Source organism: Nothoprocta perdicaria, unplaced genomic scaffold (genome assembly GCF_003342845.1).
Source record: "Nothoprocta perdicaria isolate Ctin4 unplaced genomic scaffold, notPer1 scaffold_1, whole genome shotgun sequence".
NCBI classification, from domain to species: Eukaryota; Metazoa; Chordata; class Aves; order Tinamiformes; family Tinamidae; genus Nothoprocta; species Nothoprocta perdicaria.
The window spans coordinates 9,419,001-9,446,725 of record NW_020454093.1 but is presented as its reverse complement, the minus strand read 5'-3'; the positions used below and the strand labels follow the sequence as shown (position 1 = coordinate 9,446,725).

The 27,725-nt window shown below is 42.2% G+C and overlaps 1 protein-coding gene across 1 annotated transcript in view; it reads right to left on the bottom strand.

Moving 5' to 3' along the window:
* Window positions 1–15,129: 15,129 nt before the first annotated feature.
* Window positions 15,130–27,725, bottom strand: part of ANKRD55 (ankyrin repeat domain 55) — a 41,757-nt gene continuing 29,161 nt past the window's right edge. The window contains exons 8-11 of the mRNA XM_026038170.1: window positions 26,212–26,379; window positions 24,077–24,744; window positions 20,933–21,034; window positions 15,130–15,723 (exon numbers count right to left, since the gene is read on the bottom strand). Coding sequence (XP_025893955.1) covers window positions 15,440–15,723; window positions 20,933–21,034; window positions 24,077–24,744; window positions 26,212–26,379 — 1,222 coding nt within the window. The 3' untranslated portion in view covers window positions 15,130–15,439. The remainder of the gene's footprint in view (window positions 15,724–20,932; window positions 21,035–24,076; window positions 24,745–26,211; window positions 26,380–27,725) is intronic.

Below are 27,725 nucleotides of genomic sequence, written 5' to 3'. Positions count from 1 at the left end.
TTGCTAAGCCTGTTCACTGAGCAAAGCCCTTTGTGTTCCTCGCTAACCATGATTAACCATCTGGCAACTATCTGTAGATCTTGTTTCCCAAACTATAATTTCTTTCCAGTTCTAAGCCTAGTAGGGGCCTCCATTGGCGTCTGCTTTTCTGTTATTTTAAAAAATTACTTCCAGTATTTCTGCCCAATGCTTAGCATCCTTATTTACTTTAGAGTATTTCCAGCAGCTGGGGAGGAATATTCCATTTTCCTCACATTCAGCACATTTCCAGAGAATGCTGATGCCTTTTTGGGGCTATAATGGAACAAGATACCACTGGAATAATATCTTTCATAATGAGTTTCTTTGATGGCCACTCTTCTTGATGATCCCAGAGCTCTCTTAGATGCCACTGCTCATCATCCTACCTCGTATTGCTCCAACTCTGCCATTAAAGCACAAGCACTGTCTGGAGAGCCAGTCTACCCTGAACAGAAGTATCCAAGTTGTCTCGACTGCCTCTTACGGCTCTGCATTGATGAAAACCATGTTAACCACAGCCAAGAAATACAATTTAAAAACCAAACAACTACTCCARCTTACAGGAAGAGCAAAATAGTGTTCAACCCTGAGATTAAGATAGTAAGAATAGCTAAAAAGGCAAGAGAAAAGTTATCTGTAGGTTTTCTCCTGGTTTGGAAGAATGCCAGATTTGCATACTATGAGAGCTTGTGGAAACTTTAAATTATACAAGCTAACTCTACATTTCAGCTAGTGCTAGCGAACAGGATTCTGCAAAATACCCTCAGGTAACGTGTAATATTTATATTCTAAACATATGGATCAGTATCATTGCAAGGATGGAAAAGACAAACTTTCCTAGCGTACTTGGCTGTATCATGAAACCAGTTAAGCCAAGATTCTCGAGAGATTAGTGTCTAACAGAAGCTGTGTTGTGTGGAGGAAATAGGCAAGTTATTGTTATTTGTGTTGGATTCTGACATTGAAGGCCTTTGCTGTTAAAAGGGGCTGAGGGCCGTGTTATATTTCATATTGGTACTGTATGGTCAGCAAAAAACCCCTGCTACTTTCCACTATACATCTTGTGACCTACTTTCAAATTGTACCTAGGTAAGATTATTCTAAGGAGTGTTCTTGGCAGAGAGAGAACTACATTCACCGTGGAATTATCCTGTTCCAAGGCTAGGAAGCACCGATACGAAAGCAAGCAGTAATTTTGATCTAAACACTGTGGTTCAGTAGTTTAGTGGTGGCAGGAAGTCTTCCTTCCCAGACTTTTCATCGGCTGATTCACCCACATCAGGTATTACATCAGTTTTGAACAGCCTGAAGTCACTGTAGTTTACAGAGCTAAACATGGGTTCTGAATCACCTAAATCCATGCTGAGAGAAGCAGCTACTTGCTTGGCCCCTCTCCGTGTGCAGAGAGAAATACCGTGCTGGATACAGCAAACACCCAAATAACATCTGTAGGGATAGTCCAGGGAAGGCCCATGGGAKTAGATGGTGGTTCCAGGTGTCCCAGTGTGCTGCAGAGACAGGCGGCTTTCCAGGCTGGGGAGCCTGGACACGGGGAGCGCTGGAGTGGGAGGCCGTGCGGGCCTGGGGGAGCGCGAGGCCGTGCGGGCCGCGGGGAGCATGAGGCCATGCAGGCCGCGGGGAGCGCGTGATTTGGCAGGTGGCTTCCCCTTCCCAATCACGCTCGCAGCTCCTGGCACAGTGCCTGTTTCTCGGCCTGGAGAAGGGAGGGGTGAATTTCCATGTATAAAAGCACCTCTGTCTCCAGTTCACCTCAAGTCGTTGTTGAGCAGCTGCCACACTTTGGAGTTGGCCTGAAGCCTCAAACTTTGTGACAGAGAAACTTTTTTTCTGAAAGCGTGAGGGAACATAAAATATACATTTTTTTTCGTGATTTTCTTTTTAATATAAACACTCAAACTACATAGGAGATGTTGTTCAGATACAAATCAGAGTTTGTCCTAAAGCGAAGGGCAAATATTTGATGAGGAAAATGTTTGTCTTTCTATTTTCACTTTCTAAATTAAATCATTCAAAGCTTGTGGGACTGGTTATAGTATTTCCTCCTTATTTTTTGTAATGCTTTTCTAATAGAAGCACTTATGTAAGCACAGCTGCAAATGGATCTATCACATACATGKTTTTTTTCATCTCCCTTTGACAATTAAGAACAACCAGTAGTGCTCAAAGGAAGACTAAGAGAAAGCCTGAAGCAAAAAAATATTAAGATCAACCTACAGATTAAAATGGATTCACAGATCAGCTACACCCACACTAAATCTCTGGCACTTACTCTTTAACCACTGGTTTGGAAATGTACAGACACAGGAACTTCATTCTGCRGACTACTGTATCAGCTTATTAGAGCAGGGATGTACCTTAGGTCTGCAAAATACCTAGAAGATGGTAGGAATCAGCTCCTGAACTCCACAAAATATATGGGTATATTCAGAAAATATTTGTTCAATAACAAATGCTTAAKCAAGGCAAACAAGAAAGAGCAAATGTTTAAGATGATGTAAAATATTTAATCACTCTCTTGAAAAGATTAAATAGTTGCTGAATTGTAGCCTATAATGATAGCCACTTAAATAGGTAATGATAATATACTTCTAAAAGTTGAAAATAACTGATGCTACTTCTAGTAAAGCAAACAGTAAAACCTAGCAAAGTAAAAAACAAAACGAGACAAAAACTGTAAAGCTACTGGCTATAATTTTATCTCCACCTCCTATCCCTAGGGAGGGATTATGAATATGGGTACTGACATTTATTTTAGTCACAGAGATTAGAGTGAAATCCAAGGTCTGTTTTATTTAGTGTCACTTCTGGAAGTAAACTGATAGGACAGTCACTCAGGCATTGTTCAGGACAGCTAAGAGAGAAGGAGTAAAAGGAGATGAATTTAATTTAGGTCTGTTTCAAACTTCCCTGAAGCCACCCGAAAAAGTCTTCTGGACTTCAATTAGATCATGTAAACATCAAGAGAAGAATAAAAGAATTCTTATGGCTGTTTCAGMCTAATCAAGGTGACCCAGTAATGAGGTCTATTCTGTGAACCACTGACCATCATTTGTTTTATAATGTCTGAAGCAAGGACATTGTCTTTCAGAAAAACAACAAAAAAAAATCTTTTCACCTCAGAAATGTAGATAAGAGCTAAAAAACGCTTTGAAGTTCTAAAAAATTTATTTTTTAACTTAAAAATCTAAAAAAAGGAAAAAACTTTGAAATGCTTTATAATGCTAACAAAATAGCAAGATTTTATACTAAAATATTTTAGGCTAAAATATATCTCCAGTCCTCCTGATGTGAGACAAATAGTGTYTTGCAAGGTCTACCCCCACTCTCTGCTATCATTATAAAATATTATACCAGGAGCTTTACAAATGTTCTTTTAAAACTGATCRGAACATCTGGGACTAAGTAATCTGCTGACTTTGGACTAGTGATTTCGTGTAACATATRCAAGAAAAATCCAAGCAGATGTAGTTATTAACAGGCCTTACTACGTCTGTCCTACATCAAAAGCAATCTTCCATTTTAGAGATTATGTTTAGATTTCTGGCTTCCAAAAATAGCCATGGGAATGAGGTAAGGGGTAAGAGATGCTCTGCATGAGGATTAAAGAGCACTCCATGTAAAGATCCTTTGGAAGACTGAAGCTATGTGACTATTTCAAGGACATGGTTGACAAAACACTGCAGCCTGTGAGGAGGGACATTGACTTTTTAGCTCTAGTACACTGCTGGGATATTTGAAGGAGCGCAGACTTTTACCATTAATTAAAAAATAATTAATCCATTGAGAAAGCCTAAAGACTTGAGCAATTGCAATTATTCTGTTTTATCCACTGCTAAAGTGCGGCCTGTTTGAGGGYAGAATATAGTGACTGTTAAACAGGACTTGTCAGCACTACCTGTGGGTCTGTGTCAATGGATCCMTCCTGCAGTTCAGGAGTGAGAGCGGTACCTGCAAAGTACACACCTGGGGAAGAGAGGCCAGGAAGGTGCAAAACTCATAAAATCCCACACTCAGAAATAGAATAGCAATCTGTCAATGTAAGTTTATGAAAATCAAATAGCAAGGTTTTCTGAGTCTCTTTTTGAAGTCCTTCTTACATTGCAAAAAGGATGTGAAGGATTTCAGTCTACTTGAGAATTGAAAGATCCCAAAAGAGAAGTGGAAAACTATATATATGGAAAACTACAATCAGAGATGTAAGAAAGAGAAAGCAGACCTTGCACTCTTGAGTGGTTTTATCAAAGTGCCATTTAAAGCACCATAYATTTCATTCCCGAATGTTGTTTCAAAGAGCTCACATAAAGAAAACACAATGCAGAGCGAAGTTCATAGCTTTTATGATTTTCATACCATAGTTTTGTGGAGAAATTGCAAATTTTACAGTATGCTGTCAATGAATGTTCTTTCTGATTCACAGATGGACAGTTTAGCCTTTCTTTCCCATTCTGCAATGTGAGACAGTCCTGCTAAGCAGTCAGGCCCAAATGACCTCTCTTTCTTTTATAGCTGCAGGAACTGAAGTGTAAAGATAAAAGGGAAGATGACTCCATGCTACTTTTAAACTTCATTTTTTGCTGAACTATTCTGATAACCATGCAAAGTGACTGATATTAAAGGTTAAAGACATGGGAATATCATTTTCAAGCATTAACTGCAAACTGTCATCCTACTTTGAATTTCAGAGGGCTACTAAGGATATGTATGGCTCAGTCAGTAAACTGAGAGATCTCTGCTGTATGACCTTGACCAAATAATTCCATTTCACTATTACTCTTGCTCTCTATGTCTACCCTACTTAATACATTACAAATCTTGAGTATACAATGTCTATTTATTGTAGTGTATTTCCACAGTATGAATGACAATGAGATTAAACTTCACTGGAATTTACAGTTGCTACTTTGCTATAAATAAATAAATTACACACAGTCAAGTAAGTAGTAACATTTCTTGTGTAACAGATGGACATTAGGGCAATTAGGATCCAACGGAATAAGGATGAATAGCAAAAGATTTGTCTGCAGCTTGAGCGAGGGCAGATGCAGTCTGATGCAATGTTGGCCTTTACTACAAGCTCTATTTCCAGGCATGCCAATTGCAGAGTGAAAGACTATTTTGCATAATGGAATTTGCATTTTTTTTCTGTTTAAGCCAGCCACACAACTCACACTCTAAATGGTTYCTTTTTCATAAATCCCAATGCAGCTTATTGTCACAGACCCATTGCCCTGAGACATTCTGCACTCTCATAAAGGTATTTATCGGTGGCTTTCTTAAACTCCTACTATAGGCTATTAAGAATTCTTGTCTGTAAGATCTTAATTTTAACTGGATAAGTAATCCCAGAAAGTCAAACCAGTTAGCAAAATCCTGGCACTGTGTGCCCCTGCTATACAATTATAAAGCTCCCCTGTATATATATACACCTGTTCCCGAGGTGGYACTCACACTAGCTATGTTGTGCTGGTCAGTTTAAACAACTGTGAACATGGACTTCTCCTTTTCTTCATAGCAAATGACAGAAGCAAGAAGGTTGCTCTCTGGACTAACAGAGCTGRAAGTATAGAGAACATGGACAGAAAAAGGCTTAACCACTGCACTAAACACTTAGATTAAGAAAAGTTTTCCTGCAAAGTAACTGAAAATCATGAGTTGAGGCACTGTGTAATGTGAAGATCAGCATGTTCAGAGCAGAAAGCTCACAGAAATCCACCAGAAAATCTCTGCGAGCATAACACTGAGAAGGAGAAAAAGCTCCTCCAGCTCTGCCTGCAGAACAGATTCTTTGTTTGTGGATGCAGGAACTAGAACTGCCTTGAGATATTTGTTTCTTTTGCATGCAAGTAGCACAACCCTGCTTATTTTCTTTAAAAAAATAATCCTGTTACTTTCTGTCACGAAGATCTTACTCTTATTTATTTGCTAGTCACTATGGGCCAGTGACAATAGTTGCTTATACAACTACTGTGAGATCCTCCTTGAAGCTCTTGGCTTAGCTCATATCTCATTTATTTACTTTAGAAACATGTTATGTTGTGGTTGTTCCTCAGTTCCTTCCTTCCTTCTTTGCTGCAGCTGTCCAGAATCCCTCCATAGAGGCACGCAGGACACAGAACTGAACACGTGCTCATCTTTCCTTCCACTTTGCTGCTGTGCTGATCCATCGTGSAGGTCTCGGCACTGCTGTTTCCTCTTTGCAAACGGTTGGGTTGGCGAGTGAAAGCCTTGGGAAGCAAGCTGTGCTTTAAAAAGAATCTACCTTATTTGCACTCCTTTGGTAGCTTCATGGAAATAAGTGAAAGTAACATCGAATTCTTTATAAAGAAACAGTCATTTTCAGAGTGCACAGCTGGATTGCATTGGTGCATCTGGGATGGCTGTTTTTGTTTTCCTAGAATTTCAACATTCAGCTAATGCTCCTTTCCCATTAAAAAACAAAAAGCACATCACCAAGTACCACTTGGTGATCAACTACTTGGTCATCAACCACTTACTCAGTGGTTTCTTATTCATCAAGCAGGAAAAAAAAAGCACACAGTGGGAAACCTGCCCAGGAGGATTGGGTAATCAGCACCAAGATATAATGGTGACAGACTAACAGCTTAGGACATAAAATGTCCTGGAAGTAATTACAGGGATGTGGTGACATGGCTGTTTGAGAGGTCAGTGGGTTATCGTTTGTAATAATGCCTTGCACTACCGTGTGCTCATGGCATTGAAGAGTTAACACTGTTTGTCCTAACGTGGACAGAACATTGGAGAAACTGGAGGATTGGTGGGGACTACTTTCAAAGATTTAATGCAAGCAGAAGAAAGGAAATGCTCCTCCCAGCTGAATTCAGACCTTTGAACAAAACCAGATGGCTGCCAAATCAACAATGTCACTAGGATCTTTATCTCTCCAAAAATTCCCTCTTGAGCAAAGACATAATTTCTGTTATGAAAAATATTTGAAATTAACTTCAGAGTAGCCTTCTCAGACTGTGTGCAGGGCTGACCTTGTTGGTAGATGTGCTTGAAAGGAAGTAGTTCACGCTGCTAGCTTCATTTCTTTGAGTATCCTACATAAAGCATTTTGTCACAGATCTCTGGAGTTCACAGTATTTTTGCTGAAGAATATTTGGAATAGAAAAGTCAGCTATCAGTATAATAATGTTACGTAGTTACATAATACCCTGTGGCTGCACATAGCAGTGAGCAGAACCCCCCGATCTTGGCTGGGTGGAATGCACAATTGTCACGCTCTTGCAGATTGCAACCGTGCAGGAATGTGCACGGATGTGAAACTCACTTGCTGATCTGGCAGGCTTGAAGAGAGGGGCCAGATGAGGAGTAAACATTGGACTCATTTGGGGGACAGTCAAAAGAAGCCCGAACCCCAGGCTTCCCAGGCATAAACAAGGTTAGCGCAAAGAAGAAAGCCTGGGGACTTTAGGCACATTTTGAATTTAGGATAATTTAAATCATTCCTTGAAACCAATCATACTTGGTAGTTTGAACTGTCATTCTGTTGGTCCAACATTTGGGTACTACRTTAATATTATGGATTTTAGAATATTAAACATGTGAGCTACACTGATACAAATTTTGTTTTTGTGATTGCCTATCTGAGTGGTACACTAATATAGGAAACTTTTCTGAGTGRCTGCTGGTTGAAATAGAGTGTATCAGCAAGAACCCCTGAAGTTTTTCAGTGGCCTGCATGAATTAAGTGGTGATTTTGGTTCAGTTCACACAAGATACTTCTCAGCATTTTTAGAACTGACTTTTATCTTTTAAAGACAGTCAAAGGRAAAAAGAGAGAAACTTGTAATTTAGATTTTACTGCGAGAGTTTCCATTTGGTGCAAAGGGATCATGTGACAACCCACCCTCTTCCCCCAGCACTTTTCTGTGGTTAATGTGCACCTACAGACCACGTTCCTAAGCACTAGTGACCCACTGCCTGGCCCGGGTGATGACGGAGTGCGAGGTGCTTATCAAGGAATGCTGTGCAAGAGGATCGTGGTGACTTCCTGTACTGTGTTTGGTGTCTCTCCTCCTGGTTGTACTAAAAGGCAAGTGGCATTTTGTTATAGAACATGAAACCCTTCTTGTTGAGAAGGGCTGCAGCTCTGCTGTGTGGTAGCAGTCGTTGCTCAGGGACTCCTGCAGAAAAGCTGCTGTCAGTTGTATGCAGTGGGCTCAGGTAGAGCTCAGAAAACCTGTTGGAGTTCACAAATGCAGTGCACCTAGAACATGCTGTTAACTCATCAGGCTGTTTACTGCCTTTCTCTCCTTATGGATAGCAGGATGGAGTTGGGATGCCGAAATCTCTGGCTGTGCTCTTCCATCCTCCAAGGAGATCGAGGAGACAAGGAGAAAGAGCTAGTCACAGCTGGCAGATAACTTACCCAGTGCTGCTCTAGGCATTTCCTGGTCCACACCAATACGGCACAATATGACTGCTACAAAGAAGGTTGTCACTTAATTTTCCTGAAGATAAAGCCTGTTGCTGGGTCCCGTACCACTGCTTTAGGGCTACAGTCCTCACTGAGGTCCCTGGAGTCCAGTGCCAACTGTTCACAGTATCACTGATACTGATTTTCATTCATTTCACACCACTGCTGTGACTCCTACACCTCCTCCAGCAGAGCTTTGCAGCTGCTCCGCCTTGGCTGAGTGGCCAAGGTGGCTTTTGGCCGAGAATGATTTTGGCCAGTGGCCAGGATCTACTGTCRGACTCTTTCTCTTTGCAGTATATCCCGAGGAGAACCATTTATAATCTTTATTTTTCAGCCCCTAATTTACATCCTGTATTTCTCCACCTGATTACCATGAATACTGAGCATGCACCCAACCAAGTTCCATTAAGTTCAGCGTCTAGCCTTCCTGCCTTAGTTTCTTACGTGTTACTTTGGGATGCTATTGCTTACTACCCGACTGGGTAGGCTGCAGTGATGGAGTGCTTACCGTTTGTTAAGTGCTAAATTTCATTAGAATATATTTTAAAAAATCCTCTATCTGGCTACCAGATTTCCYCACATTTTGGTAACCAGGTGCTACCTTAAATAAAGGCTCAGAGGAGAATAAAACCTCTGTGAAAGCAGATATACCAGTGTGCACCAGAAGCATGCAAAATAAATGAGTGCTTGCTTCTTCCTTTTTGCTAGAGAGCTTGTATAGGTTCTGGCCATAAGTTAAGAGACTGTTTTGGGCACTTCTCTTTGGGCACATATGCTTATCTTTGTATATTTGGGCACATATGCTTATCTTATACATATTAAGTATGTATACATCAGTGAAAACTGATGTTGATAGATGTGGCAGTATTGTCATCAAATGAAAAATTCTTTGTGAAAACGAATTTCTGGAGCTGAAACGTGTTTCTGGCTGTTGCAAACCAGAAGACTTAGGACTTCACAGAGAAGGTGTTGTCTAAAGTCCTAGCCTCACCTTCTAGGAGAGGAGTAATTTAGCTGCAAGCCCTGACACGTTGGTTCTTGCATAATCCTTTCTGAAGCTAAGTATTACAAGCTCTGTATCAAGAGTAGCGGGGAAGCTTGAGCTGGGCTTTCCAAGTGTCTAGAAGCAGAACAGCAGCATTTGATGAAGGGTACAGTAGACAAGTATCTAAAAGTGAAAACAGTAAAATCGCAATGTAAACTTACTGGGCTTTTTAAAAAAATGGCGAATACAGGAAAGCAGAAGCAGAGTAAGGGCACAAATTGCTCCTCATGGCGTAAGCCACTGGTAAGTCACTACATTCTGGGGTGGAAATTTCCATGTATATTAATTGTCATGAACCCTTTCTGTGGACATGGGTGTGTGTCTCATGAAGGAACTTCTAGTAGAAGTGATGGCAGAGCATTTCCTAACATATATCATATATATAAYGTATTTCCTGGCATATTTGCTAACATATATCTTTGAATGCGCCAAAGAAATAAGAGGAAAATTTATTTATAAAGAAAGAAGTCACTTAAAATATTTAACTGAGAGAGAAAGTCCCCAGGGACAAGGACTAATTTCACACTGGCTTCAGTGTGAAGTTTCTGGTACATACTGAAGAAATGCCCAGATCAGCAATAAGAAGAACATCTCTGCGAGGCAAATCACAACACAGTGARCCATGGAAAAAACATTAAACACTTTAACAGCAAAGGACAAAGTGCAAAACATTTTTAGAATTTCAAGTACTAGAATTTTTAAAAACATCCAAATGTTTTCTGCTATATTCTGACGTGGACAGGGTGTTTCACTGGATCCACAGTGGATGGGTGAGTGAACCTTTCAGAAGCTCCAGACGTGCCAGTCAGAACAGATTGCAGCCGGCTGGTGCTCGAGGTTGCACAGAGGGGAGGCAGAGCCTCTCCATGGGGTGACTTTCCCATTGAACAGCTTTGTTTAGCTGTTCTTGGTAATTAGTCTTTGCCTGAATTCCCAGAGTCTACTACTAATAGTCCCTTCAAAAACAGGACATCACTGGCACGTTTTAGACACTGAGAATGTAATCTGTGGAACTTTGTATATTTAGTRTGAACTTTCTGTTTAGACTTTTTATTTTTTTCATGTTTTTCCTTCATCAGATGATGTTTAGCTTCAACTTCCATGTACACATGGTATAGTCCCAATTCTTCTCAACCAGTGAAGCACAGCCAAGTATCCATGCACGGTGGGGAGGCCTCTGAATTTACCCAAAGGTAGTTGCAGCTCAGTTGAGCTAAAATTATATTTGAAGTCTGGGGCTCTGAGAGTAGCAGATGATGTGTCCACCGCTCTCTCCCTTTTCTAGTCTCCTCCCCAAGCTAAGCATCCTAATTGGATCTTGCTGGGGAGGGCTAAAACTCTGGGGTCCTTCCAAGGGCTGTTAATGAGCACAGAGGAGCACTGGGAGTTGTGGCCTGAGTTTGGTGTCAGTGTGAGGGTGGCTGCAGACAGCATCACGCTGCTCCTGTGCAACACCAGGAACTCCCCAAAGCTCCTTGACCTCGCACACAGAGCACAGAAACACACAGCGAGGTGCAGGGAGACGCACACAGAGCCAGGGGCACATCCTGGACGGGTGTGAACAGTCCCTCAGCTGGGCAGGTTCCCCTTGGCATCTGTGGAGGAGCAGAGGGTACCATTGTGACACAGGGAGATAGTCCTGCAACACCGTGAGCTGGGCCTGGGAAGCCACTCTAGCAGGAGGACAAGGAGCACTTGGGCTTTAGAAGCCTGCAGTTTGTTTCCTAGCTCCCCATCAGTGTGGAGCACTAATCACTGCCTCCAATTGGAGTTGCTTTTGATTGCTCGACACCTGATAACCTCTGGGCTAAACTGTCTCCAGGGGCAGTATTGAGCTTTTCCACCAAAAGAAACGGCACAGGAAAAAAATCTTTCTCTGAAACTAAGGAACATTGTAAAACCTGTAAAACCTTTACCTATCTGTGAAGATAATGGAAAAAAAAAATGCAGTTTTTGAAACACAGAGTGTAATAACTTACAGTTTCAATACTCTGTCTTCCCGATCATTATTATTACTGCAGATGCAGGGAAACAGGTCTGAGGTCTGGTTAATGCTCTTCAAGACTGAATAAARTTTAGAGGATTTAACTTCTTCTTTGGATATATATACAAGAAGATTGGGTACCTCTGCTCATCAATAGGGCAGTCTTTTAAAGATCCACATAATACTGGATGCTCTTTTGCTTTACATGTGAATATTTTCCTCTGCTATAAATAATAAAAYAGTGAAAACATTCTGCACGGTTTACTGGAAGGGCGGAAAAATGCATTCAGTATCAACATATAAGCAAATGGTCTATTGAAATAAAGCTTCCACCAAAGTAATATATTTTCAAAAGCGTGTTTAAATTTTATTCATAAGAATGATATATGGAATATAAAACATGTTCCAGTAAGGAAATATATTGTTCTTTGGTCAGAAAATGTACTTTGTATATTTTCTTAGCTCTGTGTGCCAAACCAAATTCCCCCGACAGCTCAAACTACTGCAACACTACGAGTTAACACTCAACGAGTGTCACAGAAAAATGTGCTAAAGATGTTTAATCACTCAATATAGGGGAAAAAATCTCCATCATGACCTACTGACCAGACATTTCTTGGCAAGCACTAATCAACTGTGTTGGCCTTTTATTGTCTATTCTACCCTTATCTTCCAGGAAAGATCCGAGCAAGAGGTCAGCGCCGCTTTAGTAGGTGCTGGTTCAGTTTTCTTCTGAGCAACAGGCTGCGGCGAACAGGCTGTTCTCTGAACGTGCAAGGCTTCAGCTTAATTATTTGGTTTGTTTATTTACTTTGGACAGCCAGAAGATAAGCATAGTTTCTGGTGGGGTCATTTTTGAGAATAATTTTCAGTGCTTTCTAGGATTTTTTTTTTTTTTTTTTTTTTTTTTTACGGTTCTATATTTGGTAATTTGTGAACTACTTTACTGAGACGTTGCAGAAGCAGCACATTAAGTAAAGGGACCTGGTTAGTATGCATTTAGGCTGTTTCTGTTCAAGGAATACTATTTTTACCTCTGCATATGCAATTACATATACATTCTTTTTCTGAAAAAGAAGACTATTTCTTGGCCTAAGGACTCAAGGCAAGGAGGAACTTTTCTATTCTGTATTTCCATTCTTTTCTAGAAATATATGAGGAAAAAGAGGGGAAATGGTCGGAAGAAATCAGCTGACAGTTGTCTCCTGTAGTGCAAACGGATTGTGTAGAATGAAGGCAATGGGAGTATGTGCTTCTAAATTCAAGTGACTGCTCCTGAAGTTCTCCATGTTTTAAAGTGATTTTTGTTTGAAAGACAGTGTTTTCTTTAAAAAGGGTTCAGTGTTCAACTTCATCCCTTCATGKGATTTTATCAAACCATTACTAAATGGTTTGCGTTGAGCAGTGGGTTTGTGCTGGGTGATGTCCAGTGTTCCCGTCCAACCTCAGCTGTTCTGTGATGCTGTGATTATATGAAGAAAAGAAAGCTTGTGAAGAAGATTATATGAAGAAATGAAAGCTGTTTTCTGCCTTCCTGGGAACGGAAGTGTCTAAGATTTGGGGGACTGTCTCTCCCTCTCTCTCTCTCTCTTGCAGTAATATTGGAAACGTTCAAATCTGTTCAAGCCTTTATGGAGGCCAACACACGTTGTTCCTTTAACCTCATCTCCAACATGGAGGCCCATGAGGGCTTTAGCAGGCAACCAAASAAGAGTTACTTTAGCTCTTATGTGGTTGCCATTGGACTCGGATTTGACCTCCTGGGGCCTTGTTGCAAGGCTATAATGCTCCTCCTTCTACACGGTACTCACTTCCAAGCTATGTGTTAAGCAGAGTGCTTACTTTGAGGTCTCTGTCTGCAAAGACAACTCTCATTCTGGTAATGTCAACTCTGACAGAGAGGAGTAACCTGGAGTCTATTCCCTGCCAATTACAGGTGTATGAGCCACCCTTTCCCTCTTCTCCCTGAAGTCTGCACCAAAGCCATCTGTTTTGTACCACTATTTTTTCATCTGGGATAATGCCTTCAACTCTGTGTTAAAACTTAAATGTTCTAGGAATTACTTTTTGAATTGCCTTGTGTAAGACAGCAGGGAAAGGTGCAAAAGAAGAGAGAATTTGCGGGTTGCAGCTGGTGCAGGGCAAGAGCAGGGAGGCATGAGGGGGCTCTGGAGAGCTGTGCAGAGCAGGGATGACCTACGGAGCAGGCACCGTTTAGCGGCACTTCTGAAAAAGCTCTGGAGCTGCTGGTGAGGCTGGACCGTGCCTCTCAGGTCTGGTGCAAGGACAGTAGGTGACAGAATTGTCTTGCCTTTAGAAGCATGCTTGTATTGATTGCACAGTACTGCCCAGCCCAGCCTCAAGGGGTGGGTTCCCAGCCTCAAGGGGTGGGTTGCCTGCCAGGTTGGCACATGTGGGCTTTGAACTGCCATGGATTTCAGTAAGAAGCTGGAGTTTTGCATCATTTGCAGAATTTAGGCTTTATACCCTGATAGTTGGATTAGGTGTTTAAAAATAAATAAAATACCCTATTTCTTGTTCGTAAAAGTTCCTTTTCACTATATTGCTTCAAAGCGGCTGTCATTGCACCGTGCTTATTTTCTGTCTGAAACTCTCTGKGACAAATAGCAGCCATCCTTTTATTTTCAATCATTGCTGCAAGGTAACTGGAAACTGCAGCTACTGGGACATGGATATCTTTTCTTTCACATGAGGTTTGTCTTCTACTSTGACTCAGGGAGAGAAACATTTGTACAGCTAATAAAACCTTTTCAGAAACAGAAATACTGTGTTCTTGTTGGATGAGTTTTTGGGATAGAACTAACATAGGGCATGTTCATTAGCGATGCTGATAGAGAGATGATGCTAAAAGGGGTTTATTATCCCCCTCATGCTGCCCACAATGTGCTTTCCTCCCAAAGGATGCTCTTGGTTGGAACTAACAACCCTTTTCATAATCAGAAACAGGCAAGTCTACTGGGTTATAGAAGCAAAATTAGGACAGAAGTATTGGCGCTAGTAAAGGTTGGCATCTTTATCAATCCCTGTGAAAGGAGAGTCTTGCAAAAGGTTTAGTCAAGGCTATAGCACTTGCCAAGGCTCTTGAGTTAACAGCAGTCAGTTTAGATTTTCTTCATCAGTTTGATGATCAAAGTTATGAAGTAATGACTAATAGCTCAGGTGTGTGCAATGAATCTTTTTTTTTTATGAAAATAACTATATATTTGCAGATTTTTCATTAAGGGATATCAAGTATTAGGTGAAAAAGAAGCATAAATCTGACAATGCAATAAACAGTTACGAACAGCCAATGCTATGGTTCTGTCTGTCCCACGAGGATTAGTATTTCACTGTATTTTTTGGCTTGTAGAAGTCATAAAACCCACAAATGCACAAGGYAAAAAATATTTCAAAAATAAAAAGTCAAAAAACCTCATTTGCTAAAACTGCCCTTTATTTAGTGTATCATTTTAATCTTAAAAACTTACTTTCAATGGCACGCAGCTTTCAGAATCAATACCCTGCTTCCGAAAACTAAATACCCGCCCTGCCAATTTGTGCTTCTCTGGTTCAGACTCTTCAATCATACAAAATAGCTGACTCTCCCTGTTCTCTATCAAAGGTTTAACAAGACAGTGCCGCAGCAAGATGGCATGTTATGGGGATCCTACTCACAAAACAGCTTCACAGCACAGTAAATACCGATTCATTAATTCCATCATAAATTAAAGCTGTAATGAAAATGTTTATATAAATACACAGTGTAGCTTTTGTGATGTAATGCCATTTCTTTCTTGTTTGTCCTTTTATAGCTCAGTTCACAAGAGCATCATTAGTGCAAATCAATAAGATTTTACTTCATAGTTATTTTGGTAGAAGCGCCTAGGTGTATTTCAAACGATGTGCTTGAGGCCAGCATAATGAGTTAATTTTCAGGGTCTGGTTTGACGGGGGATTTCTCAAGGTCTTCTGCTTCAGGGTTAGATTTCTTCTGGCTTGGGATAGCAGGTAGGACCCGAGTTGGTTTCAGAGTTTCTCCTGGTAGACCGGGTAAGAAGGAATGGAGTGAATGACTCTGAGAAAATCCTCTTCTCTGCAACCTGCAGGTTTGGGCTGGGGGAAGAAAAACTGCCCCAGTCCTTAAAGAATTTAAAGGCAGGGAGTTAGACTTCTTAACACCTTGAGGAACTTGACTAGATGGGAGCTGATCTGGAGGAAAAAGAAAGAGTGCTCAGACACTGAGGAACACAGCATTTATTCTAACAAGCTTCACATATCTCTATATTTTTTTCTTTCGGATAAGTGAACAAAGAAGAATTTAGTAGTAGTTTCAATTTTTGGGTAACCTCCTAAGCTAGGAGGCTCTAGATTACTTTTACTAAAGTTTTCACTGTAATTTTTTTAACTTGTGATCGTCTTTTCTTATTGGTGCCTTTTTACAATTCTGTTTGTGTTTCTGTTCTTACCATCCTGTTTAATAATTTTATTTATCCAAGGAGCCCCTCTGACCCTCCTTATTCTTGTTTTCCCTTGCTTTGGATGCAGCCCCCTGGTGGGTCTGTGCTTTAAAGCTACTCCAGTTCTATGCCTTCTCTAAATACAAATCCCCACGCTTGTATTCAGGCAACTCACTAATTAATTTCTTAAAGTTTGCAAAGGAGGATTTAAAACCTTAATTATAGACCTATTTTTTCCTTGCCTTCGAATTTATTGTGRATTGTATTAGCTCCTATTCAATTAGTTCTACTTTACTACAAGTGACTCCTTTGGAAGAATTTCACTCTTCATTAAAACTGAGTATAAAATAGAAAAGGTCTTATTGCCTTATTGAATTGTTGGCAAGGAAATCTGTTTTCTTTTGTGATCAAGACTATCTGAGCCCTGCCATTATTTTCCAATAAATATATTTATTTATCTCATAGTTTTTCAGAGCTTATTAATGATATATATCCCTAAATTTGCATATTTATAATACATCCTTAAATGATAATTGCAAGACCATTTTTATTCGCTCTCCTCTAAGTTATTTTCACCTAGATTCAATTTTATTCATGAATTGTTTTTTGATTTGTTTGCAGTCTACATTTCATTAATATCCTATGTTATCTTACCTAAGCCATCTTTGCAAAAAAAAGTCATTCATTTTTTTTGCCTTTTCTAGATGGTTTGTATCAATTACCACTGGTCTTTTAATCATGATACTCTTTGGTCCTGTATCTGTCATTCCTATACTGCCTTCCTCAGCATCTTGCATTTTGAGTTCCAATTCCTCCATTTTTTTTCCACAAACCCTTCACTTCCCTGTGCAAACAGGATAGTTTTTTCCAATCTAACCATATCAGAGTTCCCAAGTGGAGTAAGTGCTACCTTGGCACGGAATCTTCCTTGCCTTTTTTCACATTAATTTTTCCTTTGTTGCACTCTTATTCCATCAATCTTTTCTGTTCCCCATCATCTGTCGTGYGGAATATATGAGATTCTGCTAAGGTTTGCACCTGAGAGGATGTTCTAGTCTTAGGTTCACCGTGCCAGTCACGGCCGGCTCCAGGAGGTTATTTGGATTCTTTGGCTAACCGGTGGTGCCATCATTTCCAATGACCCACAAGTGCTTCCCAGTGGTTCTTCACATGCAGGAAGAATCCTACTATTAAAAAAAATCCCAAAAGGATGTCTCTTTATTCCTGACATTATCATTCCATTTCCTTGAGTCTTTATGTTTTTCTTTTTCCTGACATCTCCTTTGTTTATTCCTTTTCTGTAATCTCTGACAGAAATTTTCCTGGTGTAGATTCTGATAAATTCCACAGAAATAAGGAATGAACAAGGATATTCTCTCTTAAGTCTCGAAAGGAAAGGAAAGGAAAGGAAAGGAAAGGAAAGGAAAGGAAAGGAAAGGAAAGGAAAGGAAAGGAAAGGAAAGGAAAGGAAAGGAAAGGAANAAGGAAAGGAAAGGAAAGGAAAGGAAAGGAAAGGAAAGGAAAGGAAAGGAAAGGAAAGGAAAGGAAAGGAAAGGAAAGGAAAGGAAAGGAAAGGAGAAGGGAAGAGGACTTGAGGCGTTTCAGATTACTTAACTAAACCTTCAAACCTATAAAAACCTTCCTGCACTTAGTGTTTCTCTGGAGTGGACCTCTGAGCCTATGAAATCTGCCTTCTCACTGCTCATTAAGCAATGCCGAAAAAAAGACTGGGGCATTGACTCAGTGGATGCAGAGGAAGTGAGAAATTTTAACACAGTTTTAACAAGGAAGGAGTGTTAACTTTGTCACAAATTATCGTAAAGAAAATAAGGTAGATCCATTACAGTAACATGAACACAGAGCTAATGGGAGAGATGTGCTCAAAGGGCAGTTGTTTCAACAGAGATCCTGTGGAGGATTCATTGCATTCATTAATAATGGAAATGAAAGGTGCACTTATAAAAATCTGAAGATGGCAATAAATGGGGAAAGGTTGCAAAGACGCTGAAGGACAACTTTATAATTCAAGATAATCTTGATAAAGAGGAGAGATAATAAGAAGTGTAGATAATGAAAGTCCACAAAGACAAATGCAAAGCACTGCACTTAGAAAAAACAAGAAAAATCACAAGCACCAAAAACCCAAATGCAAAATGGGGAATAATTGGCTAGGGAAGTAACTGTCTTGCAGGTAACTAGAGACATAGACTGTGTCCAAGTCAGAAATAGAGGGCAAAAGCTGAAGCAGAAACCCTACAGCTTTGCTGGCTTGGCAAAGCACACACAGAGGTCTTGTCATGCAAGCCCCACTGTACCTCAGATTACCTAGTGGGCACTGTGGAAAAACTCTGTGTCTCCGTGGTTTGGTTTTGGTTTGTTTCTTTTTACTAGATACCTGGTGCAAAAGAGGCTGAAGTTCTTCTTGTCACCTGCTCATGTACTATCTATCATATAGTCACTTTGACTTTCACTRTGTATTTAACAGGAGCAGTAACTCTCTAAGACTCACTAAGGTTCCTGTTTGGGGCAATGATTTAAAAATTTGCAAGTTCTTTTTCCCCCTTTTCAGGCTAATTTCAATACATAATTCAAATGGTGATGGCTTGACCAGGCAGTTCGGAATTAGAGCTGCCTGACATTTGGCAATTCAGTATAATCCATGGGTCATATTGAAGGTTCATTCATATTCAGTTGTAATTCGGGAAGTGGCTTAGTTCTCCTTCGTAAGAAAAAAAATATACCATCAATCTTTAGTTTGCAGTGAGTTTGTCAGGAGAAAGTGCAATAGCTCAGTTCATTATAGATTATTTAGTTCATTATACAATATTTAGTTCATTATATTTTGTGTTCTTTGAAATTAAGGCATGAAGACCATATGCATTTTGAGAGAGTCACCTGTTTCCCTCTTTGGAGCATAGGCTCATGTTCATCCATTTGAAATTTCCACCCATGTGAACAATCTCCAGAACCTTTCCGTACTGGATAAATCCTTTGTGATGTGTTTAAGTAGAGCATAAATAGTTTAGTGTAATCTCTCCTTGATGCACCAAGTATCCACCACGAACTGATGTTTCTTTAAAGAAAGGAAGAACAGCTCCCAAATTCCGTTGCTGTCCGTCTGCTCCTGCACACTGTATTTAGAATTTTCAGCTTAGGATGTTAGGATGGAATGATTTCAGGACTGGGGACAGGGATGACTTTAAATCCTATATAGTGACATATAATGACAGGTATTAGTATTTGTGTTGCAACGTGAGAGTCAGGATCCAGACCTGGGATCTGTGAGGAGCAGAAGCCCAGTGGTGGTTCCCCGTCAAACCAGAAGCTATGCACAGGAAAAGTGTCTGCAGTAATTCCTATTCAGAGGGTGGAGTYGGCCGCCCAAGGAGGAATTATACTCAGGGAAGCTTTTTTGCTCKGCAGTGACTCAGGAGTGAGTAAACCCCAGAGACGGGAGTAGCTCTGGCCGGGGTCACTGCCCAAGCCCCACACCCCAGCAGTGCCCTCGGGGAGGCACTGCCCCAAGCCGTGGGTCCCTGCAATCAGGAGGGCGCTTGGTGGGCTCCTTTGCTGCCGACTTGGGAACGAAGACACTTCAAATTGTGAGGAGCAGTGGCCCATGCAACACTGATCCCCGTGTTATTAAATGATCACCTGAAACAGGTTTATTGTTTAATAGGCGATAACCTCCCCRTGGTTTCAGACCTTGCGTGCCACATGAAGAAGCAAGAGCTCGCCAGAAGTCCCGTAGTGGTTTGGGAAACGTTTCTGGCACTATGTGAGCTGTGTGCAATAGCAGCAACTTAGCTGTCCAGGAGAGAGCTGCATAACGAGCTAGGAAGTGTGTGAGTGTGGGTGGAGGATAGCTGAGGCCAGGTCCCGCTGAGCCTGCGCGCGGGGCAGCACTGCTTCGCCCCGGAACATATGAAGGGTGGGTATCTATAAAAATGGTTTATTCACCCAAAGTCACACAGATGTTCTTTCTCAAGGGTACTGTTTTATTGTTGTTAACTGCTTTCTAATATATATTTTTAAAGGTTTTTTTGCTTGGAGGTTAAAGCATCTCTTCCTTTTTTGTTGCCCTTCCTTTTTTGGAAGATGTTTCTTCTTTCTGTTCATTTTTAACCAGTTTCAGTTCTCCTTCTAATTTATGCTTATCTTTCTAGCTCTTTTTAACTGGTTTAGTTGCAAGTTTTTAGCAAACAGAGTAATAAAAATATTAGAAAAAATGAAGTGTTTTCACTCAAACGTCTTTGCATGAGCCATTTTCCTGGGTAAAGGCTGTGTCCAAGAACAGTAATATTTTAAGGGCTGTAAGGAKGGTGAGTGAAATCTTGGCTATGAAGTAGTTATTTGGAAAGCTCAAGGATCAAATGTCTTATTTGTGTTAGCAAAGGAGAAATGCCATCTATTTTTTTTGCAAATAACTTTCCTTTTCTGCTGTTGGCAGCTACTGATGTTCAAGCAGTAGCGGCACCTGGATAAATGCACTGGTACTGTGTTAGTTAATTCCTCCTCTGGCGATGGTTATTAGCTGTGATAATTATATCTTACTTGCAGAATATATTTTTTGGCATGTGACTGGCACTAAAACCCTGCTGTTCATATATATTACTACAAGAACACCAGTGATTGTGAAATCTTTTTTTTTTTTTAGGATTATGCTTACAACTGTGCTTTAGCCAGAAGCAGAGAACACTGGTAGCAAGCTTAAAAATAGAAAGAATATTTGGGGTTTTGAAAGCAGCTAGATTCTTTCCTTTTCCTAAGCAAGCAGAGAACACCAGCTCAGTGCTCACATCTCCGTATTGCCTGGGAGCTGGATTCCGTGCTCTCCAGAGGTGCCTTCCCACCTCAGCCACTCCGTGACTCTGGGAAAAAGGAACCTGAGCCCCCCGAAAGCCCTCAGATGTTGAACGTGGGCACAGCTGGTCCTGGCCCCRAGACAGGCCTGTACTTACTCGTCTGAGCGCAGTGGCTGTGTATGGGGGCTAAGCTGGTCCTGACAGGAGTAGCAACTTCTGTTGTGGACTGATCTAAGGACATCTGTTGAAAACGTTTACCTGTGAAATAAAGAGATAATCTATTACCACAATAGCTCTCTGCTTTACAGAAAAAAAATTCATTTAGCGTTACTCAGAAATATGAGGGGAACCTCTGACAGAAGAGGTTTCTGGGGGCTTTTTGTTTTAGCCTTTTAACACCTCTGCAAGGTTATTGCAAGGTGTGTGTAAAGGATAGTGTCTTTCATCCACATTGCATCTACTGTGCACAAAGAAATACATATATCAATTCTAAAACAGCAGAGAATCAACTGCCGCTCCCATTAGTATCATCTGAATTATATTGGTTTTATTGCAGTACTTGCAAACTAATGGCTTATTATGAATGCAGCATTAAGGTTTTGATGTAGAGAGGTATCTTCTCCTGAGAGGTCCCTTTGCTTCATAACCGGGGCGCTCTGGCAGCAGCAGAGAGCACAAAGTGTTTGCAGGGCTTTCAGGAATGCCTGGAAGAGACTCCTTGTCTGCGAGTCCTGGCAGCGAGGGCAAGGATTCTCCTGCTCTTCCTTCCTATCTGCTCCACATAATATTAAAGAGGATTTTTCTTTCTCTAAGGCATCATCTTTGTCACCCCCAAGAGTGTATTTATGATGGCATTTGTTTTCATATGAAATGGAAAGGAAGCATTTTCTTGGTTGTAAAATGCAGGACTTTTCTGCATTTTATTAACTGACATTTTTTACAGGTTGTTACTTGGTTTTCCTCTGCGTCTAGGTATATAACCCTCCCCACCCCTCCATTATGGCGTTTTGTGGGGAAAAGAGTAAATATTATGGTCAATGGGCCCCATAAATCAGCCCTTCAGTTTGAGAAAGACACTGCCACATTGATCAGCTGAAGCCACCCTAGCCCTGCTGGGTTAGCAGCCTAGGCGAGGAGCGGGTGACAAAGGGGGGCTCTGCATGGTTAGCGGGCGGTAAGAGCTGCTGGGCCTTCCAGACAGGCCCCCCTTTACCCCATCCCTTCCAGTGTCTCCATGTGCAGTGTTTCTCCTGTGGCAGGTCTGTGATAGAGCATCTTGCAAAAAGGGATGACCGCAAAGCTCGTCACAGCAAAGGCCCCAGCCCGCGATGCCAGCGCAGCCCTGGGGCTGGCAAAGGCTCCTCTCCTCTTGCAATACGGGCAGGAACTTGGGGCCTCCCCAGCAGAGAGCAAACCCAAGTGTTTATTCCAAAACACACCAGCGATGGGAGAGCCGAGGCCTCGCTGCTACCTACAGCAACCTCCCCCTTCTGAATCCGTGTCGGCTCTCAGGTAGTAAATTGATTCAACTTTTATTTCAGAAGCTCAGAAAACAGAACAAAMCCCCCCTCCAAATCCCTATCTTTATGCCAGCTGTCTTAGCAGCAGTAAGCACAAAAAAACCCTCCGACTTTATTAAAGGCATGGACATGTTAGACAATCAAAACTGTGTCAGCTGAGAAAATAACTTGTAGAGTGACTTCTCCTCAATTACTGATACCCTTTGGCCTCTCCTGGGTGTCCAGTGACTGGGAAGTTCCACTCAGCCGCCAGGATCCCGCAGGCGCACGCGGATTTAAGCCACGCACGGAGGCGTGAGGAGGGATAAGCAGCAGTTTTTATCGTGAACGCTKCAAGACAATATCTGGGTTGTGCAATGCATTCCTGTCAGACACTCTCTGCCTCTTTGCATACTTTTATTTTACTCACTTTGCTGGCAGCCCTTTTTGCCAGCTCCGGGAAGCTTTTTATTTCTGGAAAGTTTTGTTCGAGGGAGGTGGTACACACAGAACTTGCCGCAGACTCAACCTTTTTTTCTGAAGTAAGTAAACTATCAGAAATAGAAGGAATTATTCTTCTTTTGCACAAAGGCAGTTCTCATTGTGACAATTAGGTTTCCTATAATTTATATGATTTTGTTCTCATCCTTGCCTATAGATTATTGTACCTATGTGAGCCTCAGTGCCGACCATGAAGCACCGAGTAGATGCCCAGGGCCTATCCTGATTCCTTTGCCTGCGTGGGACTTTTATCTTAGAAGATTCTTAGAAAACCTCCTGTCCTTCCATCCAGAATTAAGGAGGATTTAACTATACCGTATTCTASATTCTTAAGAAAAGCCTGTTGGGACACGAGTGGATTAGCTTAGTGCATATCATTTGCCCTTAGGAATGGAGCCTGGAGGTTGCTTTGGCTTGCTTCATTCCATTTGGGATCAGGGCGGTGTGAGGGCCTGCTAGCCTGTGTTTAATTTTCAGCGTGTGACTAAGCCAGGCGGAGATGAAGCTGCAGACACTGCTATGTTGAGGTAAATTTCTGCCTAGAGGGCTGCCAGGCAGATTAATTTAGACACGGGTAAGAGTCAAACTCAGTACTAGATGCACAGTTTGCCCCAGCATTCTGATGCGCAGCTTCATTATTGTTCCAGTGCAGCTTCCAAGCCACAAAGTAAAAGTATTTACTCTGCAAATTTAGCAACCTGAGTTCAGCCTTGGAGAAAATACAGCCCATGAAACCCAAGAGCTTTACATTCAGCAGAGGGAAGGGGGTGACACTGCAGCCTGGAGTCAAAACCCGTCTGCAAGAGGAAAGGGGAGGGCGRTGTGGAGCCCTCTAGCCCCGCACATGTGGATGGGCTTGTTTGGACCCAGAGCCTGTTCCAGGCACAGCTGCAGGTGTGAGAGCAGCACCAGCCCCGGCACATCCAGTTCCATGTTAAACTGGATGTACAGGGCATGGTGGGAGGCTCCTGCTCCCAGGGCATGTGCGTGACCTGCAGGCACCTCCCTTCCTTGCATGGGGATGTGTTTGCTACCTACCTGCACTTCTGCTCTGAGGCATTAGCAGCTCTACTGAGGTCTCCTGTTCCCCACACTTGAGCTCCTGGCATCAGCTGTCAGCCAATGTCCTGTTTATACATTATTTATACATTTACTACATACAGGGAGAGGACGCTGAGGAGGACATTTAAAAAACAGGAATAACATGTCTCAGACTTACCTGTTTCCCTGGGTCAAGCTACCCAGCTTGACACCTCAGTAAATGTTAGAGGGTGTGGAACACTGAGAAGAAACAAATTACCTGATGGAGAACTGGGAAGTGAGGGAAGGCGAGGAGGGCACAAAAGCAAGTGGTGGGATCTGTCAGAGCTTAAGGCATTTATCAGTTTGTCCGAAGAAGTTCCTGCACAGACTTTGTAGGAGAGGATTTGGTGGGAATCTGCGCTCCACGGCTCATTCAGCAAAGCCTGGCAGCTGCTTCGGGGCTCTAGCAGGCTGTGTTCGCTCCTGCTCTTGTGAGACCTGTGTGCGAGGCGGTGGCTGCCGGTGCTGCCGGAGCAGAGGCTCGAGGCCGGGCTCTGGGAGGCCGTTAGGAAAGAGCTGCCCACGGTGATTGGGGGGAGGCTCTGCGTTCGAACGGGCAGGAGTCTGTTGCACTCGGGCTGCTTCTTGCCAGAGATGAGGCCCTTCTTCGTGTCTGTGCTCCGTCTCTTCAAGTCAGCAGGGGCCATGCGGTCATCTGGAAGGTCTTTGCAGCTTGGGTCCATAATGCAATCAAAAGTGGTGATGATGTCATCCACTTCCGAGGTCTCCTCTCCTGGGTGCCGGTCTCTGCTTCTGTCCTTCTGGGTGGTTTTCTGATCCTCTCTCTTCTTTTTGCAGGAAAAGATGTGGTTCAGCATGCTGAACCTGCCTTCCTTCTTGAGGAGTCTGTCGTTCTGAGGGGGAAACTGATAAACTGGCTCAGATCTATTGAGAGTACAAATCAAATTCTGAGGTCATTATTTACCAAATAATGGAACAAATATTGTCTGCTTCAGCCCACAAAATTAGGTGATTACTATTCTGATACATTTGCAGGGGTGATTCAAGCAGGCAGAAAGTCAGGACTCTGCATTTATTATTAACAAAAATGTGAAAACGGCCACATGTGGCTTTTTCTTCTTATGGGGCCAATGCCTTTAACTCATCTTACAGTGCAGGCTCAGTGCAGCTATCAGGAAAAAAATAATAAGTGTTTTCTGGCTTCAGCATCTACCATCTGCAGAAACATTATTTCTAATGGTGAGGCAGGAGCCAATAATAACAAGAAGAGCATGCTGGGATCTTTAAAATCACTTGGTCTTTGTATTATGTCATATTTGGAAAATTGTATTTCCAACAACACAGGCATTGCTAACCCTGTGACAAGCAATGTTCAGCCCAGGGAGTTCCTGCCTTCTACTTTTCCTCGTCTCTCCTCTCCTCTTTTTCCATCTACAGTACCCTTAGGATGTCTTTTGGAGGTCACTGACCCATGTAGTGAGCAGGCCTGGCAGAATTTCAGAAGACTCATCAAGATAATTACCTAAAGTGGTGCTGCTGCTGCAGCAGGTGTTGGATGAAACCTTTGACTCATAATCAACATCTCAGAGCTACTCGGACAGACCGAGTGCAGCAGCAGGAGGAAGAGGAGGAAAGGTAACGTTGGCCATAGCTCATCATTTGTGACCCAGGAAATAACACTGACTGCTGACTGGAATGGAGGGGGAAGCAAAGAAATCACAAAGAAATGTGATAATAAAAAGTCTCTTTAAAGGCATGCTTATTTACCAAAGCTGGAGTATAGAAATTAATAGGGACCACTGAGAAGTCAGAAATATCAAGAGAAAGTAATAAGCAGTGGTATTTTTTWAAAAAAACAGAAAAGATGTGGAAAAAAGAGGTGGCAATCAAGAGAACTGAAGGTGCGTAGGAAAATACCCCCGAATCTTTATCCTGAGGATGACAGCACGAGAAATCTAAGTGTGATCAATTTATATTAGAGCTGGCGAAATGACTCTTGTGCTTGGTCAAACCCTCTGTCTGATCACATGAAYACACAGCCAGTGTGTGGGGACTGCAAAAAAGGGAAGAGCATGTATCTGAGGTCTGCAATTGTCCTGTAAGATGCATTTGGTGCACAGAGGTGACAGAACACCAGCTCTACCTGCACCTTCTTGATTCAGACCCCTTCACTGAGGGCGGCAGGTGAGCTCTAGCAGCAGCAGCGAGTCCTTCAGGAGATGACTAATGCCAACACGGCTGCTTGGTGGAAGCTTCGAGCTGAGCACTGCGGAACACTGAAAAGGCGTCACCGAGAGCGCAGGCACTCCAGTGGCACAGAAAAGCAGGGCCTTTCTTTCCTAAGTCAGGGCCAGCACGTGAGCAAGCTGTGACCTTGCGGGCTGTTCCTACCTGTTCTCCTGGGAGAGCAGCTTGATGCACGCTGTGTGCCCGCAGTACACGGCGTAGGAGAGGGGGGTGTTCTCGTTGATGTCCCGCGGGCTGCTCTCTATGCCCAGCTCCAGCAGGGTCTGCACACAGTCGGCTTTCCCCGCGGCTGCAGCCCAGTGCAGAGGTGTCCTGGGGAAAAGGGGGAATGTCATTAASGAGCATCAGTAATTTTCCTATTGGAAGCATTAGTGACACAATGCAGTGGGCTCCTCTGCTGCTTATCCCGCATTCTCAACATCGATTTTAAGGAATTCTGTGGCCACTTGTCCTGCTCTTAGGTCACTCCCAGTAGTTCCCACTATTGGGAACCACTGGGGAGGAAGCTCAGAGATGACATCTATCTGTGTGCATCTGTTTAGCTGCAGTGAAGCATCCAGCTTCAAAACTGTAATACTTTGCTCTTATATTACTGCTTACTTTTTTTTTCAACATAGAAAGTCTGTGAAGCACAGAAAGTAACATGATGAAAACTGCAAGAATAAAGAATAAAGAATAAAGAATAAATTTAACTTTTCTCAGCCTGTCCCTTGCAATCCCACTGATTTTAAGACTGGTGTAGTTGGAAGGATAATTGAATGAAAATCTCTAGTGTATTTATAGTGAGCAGTTCTATCTTTTTCTTTCCTCAAGTACGATCCCTCTATGGAAATAACTGAGAATATGTAATAGAAGGTCATGTCTTTATTGAATTCTGCAGTGTATTCTGCAGTCCTTCTTTCTCTCTTATGATAAAAACAGCCTTCTCTACTGCTTTTTACTGATGTTCAGACTTCTCCAGAACCCTGTTGATTTTATTTCTGTTCCATTTTATTGGACTTCTCCATGAAGAATGTTATTACTTTAATTACCTGAAGATCTAAGCCAAGAAAACCTTGGCTTATGCTCCACTGAGCAGGATACATGAGACAATTTTGATGAAAGCATCAGAACTGCAAGTCAATTCATTCTATTTTCATGACACTTAGGAACAAAATTGCAAGGGACACTGGTATGGCATGTAAAAGAGGAGAGAAGAGGAGTCTTCTGCACTTATGATGCAGGGATTTCATCCTGGAAGGCACCATGTACCCTGTGAGAATGGAAGATGAGGTTGTCCAGGGCTTTAGAAATACTGCATTAACACTTCAGTTGTAACAAGGGAATTTTACCATTTGTTGAATGCAAACAGCAGCAGGAGCCCAGCCTCAAGCTGTAGGATCCTGTCCTACTGTTTTGATGGAGCCAAGTTCAGTCAAGCGGTGATGAGGTCCTTTCCCACATAATCTTATCACTTCCTACCAGGAACACGAAGCTCAATAACCTTCTGACAAGTCAGTTACCATGCTAGACGTCACGCAGGTGAGATGGGCTGCTCTGCAGGGTGGCCGAGCCAGCACCGTCCCTCTGTGTGTGTGTGCGGTGCCTTAACTGGGTCACGGCTTCTGCAACAGGAAACGCGACTCTAGAATCAGCAGAGCTCGTCTCAGCTCACCAGA